At 50.9% G+C, this 14,154-nt stretch overlaps 4 protein-coding genes; 1 reads left to right on the top strand and 3 right to left on the bottom strand.

The window, feature by feature from the left end:
• Positions 1–55: 55 nt before the first annotated feature.
• On the bottom strand, positions 56–1,387 carry FFUJ_02842 (related to gibberellin 20-oxidase; the record flags this gene model as incomplete). XM_023574621.1 has 5 exons in its annotated part: positions 56–646; positions 700–850; positions 903–919; positions 986–1,099; positions 1,166–1,387. The coding sequence occupies 5 exons, from the start codon at positions 1,385–1,387 to the stop codon at positions 56–58; spliced, it is 1,095 nt and encodes a 364-aa protein (XP_023427943.1).
• An 830-nt stretch (positions 1,388–2,217) lies between these two features.
• Positions 2,218–4,959, top strand: FFUJ_02843 (related to MKT1 protein; the record flags this gene model as incomplete). XM_023574622.1 has 6 exons in its annotated part: positions 2,218–2,266; positions 2,557–2,593; positions 2,652–2,986; positions 3,043–3,140; positions 3,193–4,622; positions 4,671–4,959. The coding sequence occupies 6 exons, from the start codon at positions 2,218–2,220 to the stop codon at positions 4,957–4,959; spliced, it is 2,238 nt and encodes a 745-aa protein (XP_023427944.1).
• Positions 4,960–5,502: 543 nt separating this feature from the next.
• Positions 5,503–6,524, bottom strand: FFUJ_02844 (related to stress response protein rds1p; the record flags this gene model as incomplete). XM_023574623.1 has 2 exons in its annotated part: positions 5,503–6,298; positions 6,358–6,524. The coding sequence occupies 2 exons, from the start codon at positions 6,522–6,524 to the stop codon at positions 5,503–5,505; spliced, it is 963 nt and encodes a 320-aa protein (XP_023427945.1).
• Positions 6,525–7,756: 1,232 nt separating this feature from the next.
• FFUJ_02845 (related to SSD1 protein) lies at positions 7,757–12,079 on the bottom strand (the record flags this gene model as incomplete). XM_023574624.1 has 3 exons in its annotated part: positions 7,757–7,796; positions 7,847–11,690; positions 11,878–12,079. 3 exons carry the CDS (start codon positions 12,077–12,079, stop codon positions 7,757–7,759), a joined length of 4,086 nt encoding a protein of 1,361 aa, XP_023427946.1.
• Between the last annotated feature and the right edge of the window lie 2,075 nt (positions 12,080–14,154).

Raw genomic sequence — 14,154 nt, forward strand, 5'->3', positions numbered from 1 at the left:
ACGAATCACTATATCGATAAAAAACGATTGTGCTGTCCTAACATGTGTAATACAACTATGGCTTTTCCTCATACAGATCGCCGTAACTCTCCTTGAGTCTCATAAATAGGTGCTCATCAGCTGTCATGACCTTTCTTGTAGCATAAGGGTTCTCGCTGGACATTCCCTCGGAAGGGGTATAGTTCTTCACTCTTTCGCTAGGGACAGGCTCAAGAGGTGCGGCCCCGACAGGGTGGCAAAAGTACGCGATTGAATACCTTGGCCCATTGCTTGTCTCCCCTTGCACCCCGGAGCTGCCTTCTGAGGGGAAGACGACTCTATGTAAAGTGCTGCGGAAGAGTCCGTTCGTCCAGTATGACAACAGATCGCCGATGTTGATGAGAATGGGCGGGCTGGGGTCTTCTTCAGTGCCATCAGGACACACAGGAACAGGTGCCCAAACGTTATCCTTTCTGAGAACTTCGAGTCCTGCTTGTCCCTTGAGACGGAAGAGGAGAGTGATAGAACCGTAGTCTGAGTGAGCTCCAGCACGAATGTCATCTTCGGAGTGTGCAGTAGATTCCGGGGGTGGATAACGCAGAAAGCGAAGTATAGAGCTCGAAGCGCCTTTTTCTGTGTTGTGAGCAGAGGAGAAGAAATCGTCGACCTGGTTTTACAATAAGATAATGCTTGAGGCTGATTGTTTCTGAATCGACTTACACCGAGACCTAGACCAAGCAGATATAGAAGCTTCTGGCAGAGGTCATGGCATGAGTTAGCAAAAGCACTTATCTGAGGCTCATCAGAAACTAGGTCAGATGGGAGAGGCTGTTGAGCTTTCCCATCTGCGAACTCGCCAAAGTTGAAGGCTCTGCGGTTGCTATTTTAGTGACATATCATGGAATGCCTCGGAAGCTGCTCACTCTTTGAAGTCCCCAACCTAAGTTAGAAGAATTAGCCTTTTATCCCAATAAAGTACTCAATTGGAAGAACGACGCAAAAGTACCTTTTGATGTTTAGGATCCAGTGTTTCGGAGTGCATGCCAGACCATCCACGGTTGTTGGTCTGGATCGTGCACCTTTGCTTCTCTTCCAAGGGGCATTCGAACGTCTTTCGGACCTATATCGGTATTCTCAGCCACCTGAACTCCCGATCAATTCGAATAGATCTGCTTCTCTTGCTCACAAGATCAAACGCCCCATCAATGTCCTTAGCTTGAATGTCAAGGCCCAGGTTGCGGATGTAAATGAACCCATGCTCTTCAGCAGCGTCGACAAGCTGTTTAGCAACTTCTTTTTGGTCGGCATCAGAAACAGAAATGTCAATGATAGGTATGTTGGCCGTGTTCTGGTCTGGCCCCAGAGGCCGTCTGAAGTGAGCAGCTTTGTCTCTCATGGGATAGTTCATGGTTGCACTTTGTAATAGACCGTAGGGATGGGAGATGAGATACAAGCGACGGCCTTGTATCCTGGTCTGATGGGATTTTAAGTAGCGAACAATTGGAGATTTTGATTCCTTATTTGTTGAGGTACAAAAAGCGTCATATCCCCCACCATCCTCATTCGTACCTCATGGTAACTGAGTGTACCTCTGTAAGTAGTCTACCTATCTCGGGCAAGTTCGGCTCTGCACAGCCACATCAGTGGTCAGACCTAGGTTACTCCCACTAGCCACACTCATGAGGGTTGCGCGCTCTTTCCCCTGGTTGGCAATGGATGGTAGCGGTTAGAATGTCCCGTCCCGCCCGTAGGTCGCTTCATTTGGTGATCGTGTGGCATGGTAGGCAGGTACCGTTTAGGTACGTCCCTGCCACTGTAACTCGCCAAACTTTCCTGTCACGTCTTCCACCAGCTGTCCGTTTGAAGCTGAAGATACCTTCTCCAAACCTTCATTTTCCCCACGAAAATCATAGCAAAATCTTCCTTTTTCTCTACTTTCCCCCTCCGCCCTACGTCGGTTCCTCGCTGTCATCATCACGACCCCTCCGACGGCCCGTCTGGTGCCTTCTCTCTTCACCGGCTGCGCCATTCAGCCCCAAGCCAGTACCTTAACTCACTTGGTGGTCCTTTCAACCCCGCCATATCTTGTCAACATCAACGCCTTGCCGCCAACGCCTGCGATTTCTACTCCTCACTCTTCGATCGACCGACGATACCCTGCCGCAAAATATCCTGATTCGCCGATCTCCAGTACAAGAATTATAGCACGGGCTTCCGAGTTGCTGCGAGTCTTTCGAGATGCCATGTGAGTCTCACCCTGTGCGCTTAGGAGCAGGCTTGGCCCAGAGTCAGTCTGGTTCAGGGTTCAGCATGGAATTGTATAGCTTGCAATATATGCTGCGGCAGCCAAAAGCTTCCCAACGTGGTTGACGCAGATTCTGCGAGCTCAGTCGTTCATGGGGAAGCTTCCAGGCTATGTGCAAAGTCAATTGCAGTCTTGGCTTTGTAGATTGGTCACCCCAGCAGCTGCTTATCGTAGAGAAGATCACACCACGTTGAATACCCATTCTCCGTCGGTTTTCTTCTGCGACATCCTTAATATTTAGTTTTTGTAGCTTGTGCTAACTCTCAAACCAGTCCTTGTTGAGGATTCCTGGATTAATGACCAGGTTTCGTATGTGCCATGCGACTTACCCTCCCAAACATATTCGCGCTGACAGAAAGCAATATAGCACCCACGACATCTCCGAGCTCGAAGGATGCGCCATCGCTGTTGATGCAACCTATTACCTGTGCCAGCTTCTCGAAACCCCTCCTGCCCATGAACCTCTGTTGTCAGCTCTCGGTGGCCTGACTGGGGTCGAAGCACACATAAACCAGAACCTCGATCTCTGGGCAAAGTCCGAAATTGTCCCTTTCTTCGTTTTCGATGGCCAGCCCGTGACCGGCCAAGATGACATCACTCTGGATCGTGGCCTCAAGGCCAACAAGAAGACAGATGAGGCCTGGAACTTGTACTCTCAGGGGGCTGCTGAGGAGGCGGTGACGACCTTCGGTACTAGCCCAGGTTGGTGAACTTTGGCTCTCAGTTTCAGGAATCGACCTAACGTGAGGTCATGATAGGTGCCTTTCGCATTCAAAATCTTTACCCGTTGCTTCAAACGGTTCTGAAGAACCGTGGACTTCACTTCTTGGTTGCGCCCTACACTGCGTGCGCTCAGGTGCGTATCTTATGAACTTTAAGACTTGTCACTCTCATTCTGATAGTAATAGCTCGCCTATTTTGAGATGATCGACTCAGACCAATGCTCGGGTGTGATGGGCTCTCAGGAACTTCTCTTGTACCCTGTCAAGGATTCTGTCATTCGGGCATTCGACTGGGAAGCCAAGACCGTTTCTGCTATCTCGAAGAAGAAGGTTATGCGCAGTCTCACACCCACTGCAAGTGAGCCAAGGTTCATCGACTCTTTTCTCATGGCCGGTACATCGTTCCTGCCTCCATTCCCTGCTCTTCTGGAAAGCTCTATATACTCGGACTACAATATTTCGACTGCCGCCAACTTGCTGAGGACTGCAGAAAACAGTGTCGCAACTGCTTGCGCCAGCTTCAACGATATACTCCAAAGCAAGGACTCTGGTTGGCTTGACAAGTATCGCAAGGCAAGAATGGTTGTTCACCATTTCGTTTACATCGCTGAGAGTGGTGAAATCCGTGTGAACGACTATGAGCACTTGACTAGTGACAACCATGAATATCTGGGCCTCCAGTTGCCAGCTGAACTATTTCATTATCTCAACACCGGCTTGATTGGGCCCCGCCTACTGGGTAACATCACCCACGGTCAACTTCTCATTCAGCCAACCTTGGACGGAGTGGCCTCGGACGAATACAAAAAGCTCATCACTGACAGAATAGTGCCCATTAAAGAGCAGGCCCTTTCTCTGTTGATCCCCAGACTTCACCGAGGTATCCAGCACAAAAACATCAAAGTTCGTGTCTGGTTTGACCCCAAATATTCTTACACGATCAACCACCGCTCTGTCAACCCTCCTCCTTCCCAGAGGGTTGCCAGCTGGAGTGTCAAGGATGAGGATCTTCGTGCATTCTTCCCTGATGATTTCGCGGGCCCCGTGTCGCTGGAAGTCTTGTCACTTGTTAACTCCGACTTTGTGGCCAAGACATTCCCTAAGGAGAGACCCATAAAGGGAATCGACAGCACAGATATGGTGACCTCGGTGGCCATCTGGAGATTTCTCCACCTGAGAGGATACGCCAATGATGAGCATAAACTTACGCCTTGGGGTAATGCCTTGGCCAATACTCTTCTGATTCTCCAGGACGCCAAAGAGAACCATCCCGAGGTGACTGGTCTGCCAGAAGCAGCCCTGGTTGCATTTGAACTCATCCGAAACGGACTTTTGACAGGGAAACACACTGAAGGCCAGGCTGGCCTACCCCGGAAAGGTTCTTATGAAGAAAAAGCAACTCTTGTGCTGATCAGCGAGTGCGCTTCCTTGCTGAAGCTTCGGCACCAGGTTTATGGATACACTGGTCCGCTTAACAAAAACCTGCTCAGCTTCTGGTCCTTAGCATCAGCAGTGAGAGAAGCTGATCGAGATCTGGTTGAGGCGATTGTGGCTTCAATGTTTTTGTATGGACAGTCGAAGCGTGAAAGGGATGATCAATTGGAAATCAGTCGACGGTACATTTCTTCCTCATCGTTCATTAGACACCACTGACACTTGAACAGGCTACCTTTCCATCAAGAGCCCGACATCGGCCTCGGCATTGCTGTGCGAACCTTCTTCGATGACGATGAAGCTGGAGGGGACCAGGAGGCTCGCTTACAGCGGCTGGAAGAGTTCCCTAAGACATTCGTGCCATATGCCGAGTCACTAACTAAGGACTTCCGTGTCGTGCGTGACTTTATCGATGCACTCGTTAAGGGCGTTAAAATGCTGGGTACGGACGAGCTACGTGCGGAAGATAAGGATGCATGGACCAAGGCTCAGGCATACCTCGAGGCGCGACCTTTCTAGAGCATGGCCGAGGCTTGAGGCATATATAAGGCAAATGTTATATTAGTGGTCTTTGAGCGTGGCCCCTTTGGTCACAAACCGTCTTGCAGACTTAGTGGCGTTGGCGCGGGCGGCATAAAAGTCAGGGACATAAAAGTTATCACATCAGCAGACGTGTCGAAGAAATAGCCAGCAGGACTTGTGGGGATGGGTTGAGGTCAGCGAGGAGGTGGTGCTGGAGAGCATGGTAACACGTCCCCAGCCAGGCGGCTCCAGAGGTCGTTGGACGAAGCATTTAAGACCCTAGTAGATATAGCCAGGTTGGTGATATCCAACATGCGGACTATATCCAGTCAGGAAAACTGCTTTCACACACAATTCAACACAAAAAACAAAAACAAAAGAGAGAAAAAGTCAGACTACACAACTGGTGGCTTCTTAAGGGTCTTATAAGTGACTAGCGATTATATTGATATGAGCGGAGAAGCTCTCCAGTCTACATTGGATATAAGATATCTATCATTACCATACCACCACGACCACCAGCGCCTCTCGACAGCTCCCTTAAGAAAGGGTTAGTACCATAGGCCCAGCCACAGTAATGTCATCTGACAAGACGCCCTCCAAAGGTCCAGCACTGGTCAAGGTCACGTAGACAACGCCCGCAGCTCCTTGGGGAACTTCACAGCCATCTCCCTCGGTGAAGGGAGTGAATTTGGTTCCACCAGGAAGCTGACCTCCAGAAGTGAAACCACAGTGCGTCGCTCCAGCGGCAGCCTCGGAAGCAAGCTTCACTTTAGTTCCAATGGCTACAGCCTTGACGTCCTGACCCTCAGCCATAGCGAGAGTGGGGAACGCCTCGATCTTGAGGTTAGAACCCTCAGGGCATTCCGTGATGAAGGGTGCGGCGAGTGAGAAGACTGCCCGGGGACCGAGGGCGGTATCGAGAGGTTGAGGAACCGCCTGTGCCTGAGAAAATATCCTGATGGCGGTTTGATGTCGTGCTTCAACAGTAAGAATTGCGCCAGCAGTGCCGAGGATAGCAGGGTCAGAGAGCAGTGGTGCTGCACCCAGGTAGGCCGAGACACCAACGCTCTCGAGGATAGCAGCTGTTGCAACCATGGCAGCTGGGTCGGCTGTTGCTCCTTTGAAGTCGTATTTGCACTCTTGGACAGGTGTGATGCCATTACCCGCGAGTGCAGACTGAAGGAGGACTACGTGAGAAGCCTCAGTTTTGCCAATGGCCTTGATGTCGTCAAGGGTTTGTGTAGAGAGACCGAGAGGGGCGAAAGCTTCGTCGGAGAGTGTTAGGAAAGCCTCGCGGTAGAAGGTATCCTCAAGATGCTCCAATGTCAGGGCGCTGAGCGTGTTAGTTTAGTTGTTTGGTGATGCAGGGCTGGCTATGCTGTCGAGACTTACAACTGGAGGATATCCAAGTCACTGAGGCCAGCAGCAGCAGCGGCATCATTCTGGCGCTTGGACAAATCGTGATACTGAAGTTGCCTTTTGGTAAACCTAGGGCCAGAAGGCATCGCCAAAGCCGTGGTGGCGAAGAGGCCGAAGAGAATAGTCTTGAGAGATGCCATGTTGTATAATCGAAAGGAACGTGTCGGACCAGCCAGCAAGGAGAGTAACGGAAATAAATTTTAGGAATAATAAAAAAGATATTAAACAATGAGATTGACCTCAATTGAAGATTCGAATCGAACGTAATAAGAATGAATTAGGGTATCAAAAGCAGGCCAGCGCTTATTGAACGAGCGAGTGTAAACGAAAGGACAAAACCGCCTTTATAAGTCAAGTCAAGTCAAGTCAGATCGAGAAAACAAAACCAGAACAACGTGGATGCCACAGCCTTAATATCCTAATTCTCAACGCCGGGATCATCATCTTGACTTGTTCGGCTGGCACAGCATCCGTGATATCACAGGGGTGTTAAGCATGCCTCACCACTGATGCCAAGAGAGGGCGATGTCCAGGAACGCCAGATAGCCGTGTTTAACAAGCTTCCCCTTCAAACGTTTCCGCTGACTGAGCAGTGAGCTCGACTATCCGGGGTTTGCCATCTCAAGATCTGAGACGTCAAACGCGAGCCATGAAACCGTCCCGAGATATGGCAGCGCACAAGCAGTATATCTACAATGTAACGCTGTAGGTAGCCCAGGGATGATGATGAAACACTGTCCTGAGATCCCGAAATCCCCTGACTGCCTTATTTGGCCCGTTATAAGCATTGCTCGGTCCGATCATTGGCCGAAACACGTATGATACATATCAACCCTGCAAAAGAAGCCAAAAGGCTAAAGTAGAGTTAATAGTTTGAATCTGATAACTGTAATCTAGGCTCTTTTGTGCCATTGCTGGGCTAACTTAGTAGTTAGTACCTAACCCAGAATCGGAACAAAACAAAGGCTTGCCGGTAATTAACATGGTCGGCAAAACAATATAACCGCCTTCGCCTGATACTTGAATTAATTCACCATTGCCTTGCAAAGAGCCCCAGAAAGCCTACATACCTACGTAGTCGAACACAAAGTCTCGTCGTTTTCCTAGAAACAGATGGAATTGCTTTCAAAGAATAAGGCAAACAGCACATTGACAAAAAGGGCAATCATATACTGCTTGAGAAAAGATGAGATTATTTCCGCTGTTCAATATCACTACCTACGAGTCCACCTCCTTCTGGCAATCTTCCCCGTCTGGCAACACTCCTCACACAAACATAGATATACCTTCTTCCTCGACCAAGTAGCCCGTTTTGAAAACTACGCACTACATTGTCCCCATTACAATCGCCAGCTAACTTTTGTTCGTCCTTTCACAGAGCATAAGGGTTCAGAGATCGGATGGTCAGGCAACTAATCCCTCGGTTAGCACAATACTTCTTCTCTAAATAAAGGTGACTTACGGTGGGCTCTTGGTGAGATCCGTCTTCAGGATCACCGGTACCCTCGTCATCTCTGTCACATCCTGGATGTAGTCACCACCTTCCTCGCGAAGCGAGAAGAAGCTGAGGTACTTCTCCTTGTTGGTGAGGCGAGTCTCGACAGCCTCCGCCACAGGTACCTTGGAATCGGAACGAGTGCGATGCAGGTTGCCGGCGTTGGATGAGGAGCGAGCAGGTGAGCCGGGAACGCTCTGAGTAGGGCGCTCAGCCAGCGAAGCTCCGGCCATGGCCTCAGTCACGTCGGATGTGTTGTCGTCATCATCGTCGAAAAGAGCATCAACATCATCAGTTGAGATGGTACCGGTATCGGTTTGCTTGCGGGTAGCTTCCTCACGCTCCTTTCGGACACGTTCAGCCTCCTCAGCCTGGCGCTGAGCCGCTAGAGCATTTGAGTGTCGGATGGATGCGGCAGCCTTGGGTCGCTCATCCTCTGGCACGAACGCCGAACTGGGGACACCCTTCTCCCAGTAAAGCTCAAGAACCCGCTTCTCCTTTCGGAACTCGGCCTTCTTCAGAGGTAGCTGGTCGCAGTGAACTCGCTTTTCAAATCCCCACTCAGGGATGAGAACGTCAAACGCAGACTCGTATACGCACAGGACGATACCCTCAGCAATGAGGTCGCCGTTGGCCTCTTGGCGCTTCTTATCCATCGTCCGGCAAGACTCGATGTGGACACTCTGCTCCTGGGCATTCTGAGCAGAATCCTTCTTAGTATTGCAAGACTCAGCGGTCTTGACGAGATTCTCCAGATCCTCAGTAAACTCAATCTTGCCCTCAGAGAGAACAGCCTCGAGTTGACGGTGGACAATAATATCGGCGTAGCGCCGGGTTGGGTTGGTGAAATGAGTATATAGAGGCAGGTTGAGAGCATAGTGGGGCCACAGCTGCTTTCCAGTCTTACCTGATATAAAGTACTTGGCCCTCTGCATAGACTTGACGACAAGAGTCTCCATACCCTTTCGCAGATCTGGGTCGTCAACCTTGAAGAGGCTGTTCTGGAGGGCGCCGCTGCCAGATGAGTCGATATCATAACCCAACGCTGTCATGCGCTCCACGAAAGTCTGGAGTCGGCGGGGGTTGGGAGCAGACTGGCGACGAAGGAAGGCTTTCTCAGGAAGCCCCTCAACAAGACGTTGTGCCACATGAGCATTAGCTTTGTGAATCAGTTCTTCCACAAGCTCAAGAGCCTGCGTTGAGTCGAAGAGGTTGTCCTGGACGGGGTCATTCTCGTCATCAAGTTGCTGGAGCAGTCTAAGAGGTGAAATGGGTTCGCCACCAGCGCCGAGACGAGCTTCTCGGAACTTCTGCGACACAGCGTTGAGAATCTGTATAGTGTTGACAGGAACAGCCGCGTTCTTGTATTCCGAGGGGGTTGTTAGAGCATCATCAATGTCGTCAAGAGAAACCTTGCCGACGCTCTTGATGATCGAGCGACCAATCCATGCATCACCTTCGGCAACAGACCCAGTATGAGGGTTCACGTTGAATACCACGGACACAGCGAGACGGTCCTGTTCGGGGGTCAGAGAGCAAACTTCAGCTGACAGCTTGGGCGGCAACAGGGCGCAAAAGCGATTCTTGAGCTGAACGGAGGTGCCTCGCTTCTTAGCCTCGCGGTCCACCAGAGAGTTGGGCTTAACAAAGTGTGCGATGTCAGCTACGTGAATGCCGATCTCAATCTTGCCATCAGGACGAGACTTGACATGCACGGCATTGCCGAGCTCAGCTCCTCCGTTGTAGTCAATCGTGAAAACATTCTCGTCGCGGTAATCACGACGTTCAGCGAGGGCTGCCTCGTCTTCCTTATCAAGCGACCAGTCTTGCAGGCCAACGCTGCGGAGCACAGCATCAGAGAACTCATCTGAAGCAAAGTTGTTATCGCGAAGAAGAGCATCGGTTTCAACCTTAAGATCACCCATGCGTCCAAGCTGCTCAACCAGAGTTCCAAAGGGGTGGAGGGAGGTAATGGGCCAGCGCTTTATGCAAGCCACAAAGATTCGATCCGCGTAGTCTTGGTGCTTCTCAACAAAGTCGCGGGGTGCCTGTTCGGTGGGGATGGCAATAAGTGGCACACGCTTGTCTGTGGGTTTGAACCAAACAATCTTGGGCTTCTCCTGTTGGCGAGGCTCGGGGTGGCGCGAGTTATTACCTTCACGAGCAGCCCTCTCGGCCTCCTGCTTCTCCTTTGTAGCTTGGCTGCTAGGGCGGAGGAGGCCAAGAGTGCCGGAAAACATTTGACCGGCAACACGCTCAACAACAGCAACAACGTGGCCAGCGTAGAGGGGCTTCTGTTCATCGTTGATTTCTTCCTCTTCAACAAGGAGGAGACTCTGACCCTCAACCTCCACATCATCGTTCTTCTTTTGAGTGGGGCGCTGACGGAGACTACCACGACGACGAATTCCGCCCTCGGGAGCGTTCCCATCGTTGTTATTGCCAGAGCTTTGGTTACCTTGGTTAGTAGATCCGGATCGAGTATCCGTAATGTCCTTGCGCTTCTTCTTCTCCTCTTTCTCGCGCTTCTGGCCCCAGACTTCGTCAACATCCAAAAGTTCGATAGCGACGAGGTCACCTTCAAGAGCACGGTTTCGATCCTTGCTACCACAAATGAAGATATCGGCATCAAGCAGACCATCCTGGGTGGTAACATAAGCATCACTACGGTTCTTCTTGTTGACGCGGAGGATACCAGACACGAGCTGCCCATCAGCCAAAAGGGCGGGGAGGGAGGCCTGAGGAAGATAGGGGGTAAAAAGGGTTTTTCGCTGTTGTTGCTGCTGCTGGCCACCAAGCTGACCAGCATGCTGGGAGCCCTGGAGACCCATAAAAGGCTGGCCATTCATTTGAGCGGCTTGCAAAGCCTGTAGCTGGTTCAGCTGCATGGGATTGAGCTGCTGCCCATACATTTGGGGCATCATCATCTGGTTGGGGAGCTGCATAACCTGAGGTTGATTGGGGTTATACTGAAAGCCCCCGATTCCAGAGACGGACTGGTTCATGGATCCGCGAGGTCGGTGACCAGGCTGGAAGCCTTGGCTCTGTCCGGCATTGCCAGACTGTTCCTGGCCCTGTCCTTGAGTACGCCAGTTACCTTCGAAGTTGCGAGATCCGGTACGAGCATGGCCGCTTCCGCGGCGCTGGAATTCATTGCTCTCAGCATTCAGACCACCACGGCCGCCTCCTCGGCCATTAACCGCCATGCTCTGACTGCGACCATGACCGCCACGTCCACCGCGGGTCGAGCCCTGAGCAACAGGAACATCGAGGGTGGACTGGGAAGCGGGCTTGTTCTCCTCGTCAGGGGCAGGAGAAGCAGGGAAGGAGAAGCCGGTGGTTGTTCGCTTCTGTTGGGCAATCTCGGCGGCCTTCTTGGCGTCGGCGAGGGCTAGAGAGTGTCTTCTTTGATGGCCACCACCAGCACCTCCACCACGGCCGCCTCGGCCTCCAGTATTCTCTCGGCCCTGGGCTTGAGGGGCTTCAAAATTGCCAAACCCGGATCCAGAAGCTCCAGACGAGGGCGCAGGAGGAGGTCCCATGCCCATGTTAGGGAGTGCCGACTGATTACGGCGATGTGAAAGTGGCTGGGTGGGAGGAGCCATGTTCTGCTGAGGTACTTGATTGGGGAATTGGAAAGCAGCTTGCGACATATTGGGCATTGGCTGCAAAGGATTGAACGCACCACCAGGACCGAGGGGCTGTCCAGGAGGCACCATTCCCATATTGACATATTGCTGATGCGTAGCTTGAATCTGCTGCTGCTGTTGCTGCAACAGTTCGATCTGCTGCTGAATGGCAAGCTGCTCCACTATAAGATAGATCAGTCAGTGATTGCCGCATAATGAACTCCTATAGGGATGGGAGGGGCATCATAGATGATGACATAGAAACGTATGGAACAGTTGCTGCTCAAAAGGGGCAAGATGACATAGTGGAGGTACATGATGAATATATGAAGTGTTGAAAACAGGACAGTTGAGGCCTCGTGAACTTACTTCCAGGGTTAGCAAACATGCTCATCAGTGGCGTCAGCTCAGAAGGGCTTCGGCGATGGGCAATGTGAAGTCTACGTCCAGCAGGCCCAGGGACGCCGCCAACCTGAGGCTGCTGCTGGGAAGCTTGCTGTTGAGAAGACTGCTGCTGCTGCGGCTGCTGTTGCTGCGGCTGCTGCGGGGGTTGCTGTTGCTGCTGCTCCATGTTGGGCAGTTGAGTCAAGAGCACTTGTATTGTAAATATAGCACGTCGATGTTCGGCGGAGTTGATCGATCAAGATACAGCTAGTTGAATCTGATATCGAGAAGCGTTGTAATGGCCGAAGATGGGCGGTTAGGTGAGGATGGGCGAACCTATTGGGTAACGGGCAATGGCTGAGGCGAATTGCGATGGCGATAGGCGATGGCACGGCGGGACAATGTTTGCCCAAAAGGAGGGTAGACGAGCTTGCGCTGAGCCAAGGAACGTGATTTGGAAAGGCGGCGATGAAGAGGCAGGTGGTGAGACGACAAGAAGTGAAAGCCTGGATGGATGGAACAAATTCCAACTCCTGGCAACAGGAAGAGAGACGAGAGTGAGTTGGAGGAGAAGAAGAGGAGGGATGGATGCGAAGAAGGTGATGGGTGGATTAGTAGGTAGGTACCTAGGTAGATAGAGATGGTTTAGCTTCAGTGGAGAGCGTGAGGTGGGATACGGCTACGTACCAGATAAGTTTGGACTGTAGGTACTTCTGGCCTAAATTTACGTATGTCTTGCGCAGCTGGTAAGAGCCTGATGTGCCTTCCCTGCCTGGTTCCCTGTCTGCATTGGCACTTTAAAATAGAAAGTAAGAGATAGTCGAAAGCTACTGCTGCTGTATTTCTCGTACCGCTTTGGCTGGCCTTTACTACCTCACGAGCACAAATGAGTATCTGGGGCCATTGGATCACAACTTTAGCATCCAGACAGCTGGACCGGGGGATTATCCTTAGAGACGCCTAAAGATGGGGTTGTCCGCTGGTCTAACGCGCCTCTAGTGGCCTCCAGCCGGGCCTGGTAGAGCCCCTAGCACCTGAAGCTCGCACTGACGCCGGCTGACTCCGCTAATAGCGGGGATGCATCTCCTAAGTGCCATGGATAATGGCTGCAGAGTCTGGACAACTTGTTCAACTGAAACTGTCGACTCCTTTCAGTCTCTATCCTTGATCGGATATGTCAAGAACACATTGCTAGGTCCATTTCACCGAAATATGAGTCTCGAAATCACTGTGTTTGTTTTCAGGAGCATCCTGTATCCTGTTCACAAAGACGGTCAAAGTTCAAATACAAGGGTACCACCACCCCCCTAGCTTGAGGTTGGACATGGTCCATGATTCAAGGAGTCGATCTTTCTGAATGTGGCGTTGAGGGATGAGAAGGGCGTCATCTGGAGTAAATAGAGTGAAACTTGATAAGCAAACCAGGCGATGGATCATTGTTCATATTTACTGTACCTTGCTGTGAGACAGTCTTGCTTTGGGATGGAAGTAGTCGAGGTCTTGAAATTGAGCTGGCCAATATACGAATAATTAGAATTTTACGGATACTAACAGTGGAAATAGCTAGCCCAGCCTTTGGCTAACTTGGCTGATGCCGTTACCCCAATGTTGAGTTAAGACGAACTCATTCAGCAGAGGACAGGTCTTCGCTACGTTTCAATACCTCTACCATTCTCAACACACTGGCACTACTATTGTCAAACAATGTCGAAACAGACTCCTCCCCTAAACAAAAACCCCAAGACCGACTACCGAGTACTTGTCTTCATCCTCTACGCGTCCAGTGTTACACTTCAGAGCGTCCTAAACGAACGACGCCCCTGTGACTACCCAATGTGGTGATGCTTAACCGTATTCGCCTGCGCTAGGGGCGACGAACCTGGGACCCCTTGCTTCAAGCCATGGATACACAAACAAATCCTTGCGGCTTAAACGTACCGAAGAACGAGAAAGGGAGCTGTAAGTTAAAATTCTTTCTCTGTCTGCAGTCAGAAGATAGCTATGGGTTATCTGATACCCATATTGTACATGGCGGACAAGAGAGAAGTAAAATTTTCCATTTATTAGGAGCATACTAAGTTTAGCTATCATAAACATCAGTTATTTAGTCGAACAGTTCTGGCACAGCTTTTACAACGTAATATGAGAGAACAAGGGGGACTTGATGTTTCTCTTCTAAGATTGGCTGGCCTTTGCACGATTTATTAAACCCAAGAAACTGGCAGGATCCCAAAACTCACGTCATTGAGGGGCAGTTCATAG

The sequence above is a fragment of the Fusarium fujikuroi genome, chromosome FFUJ_chr03 (assembly GCF_900079805.1).
Source record: "Fusarium fujikuroi IMI 58289 draft genome, chromosome FFUJ_chr03".
Classification (NCBI taxonomy): Eukaryota; Fungi; Ascomycota; class Sordariomycetes; order Hypocreales; family Nectriaceae; genus Fusarium; species Fusarium fujikuroi.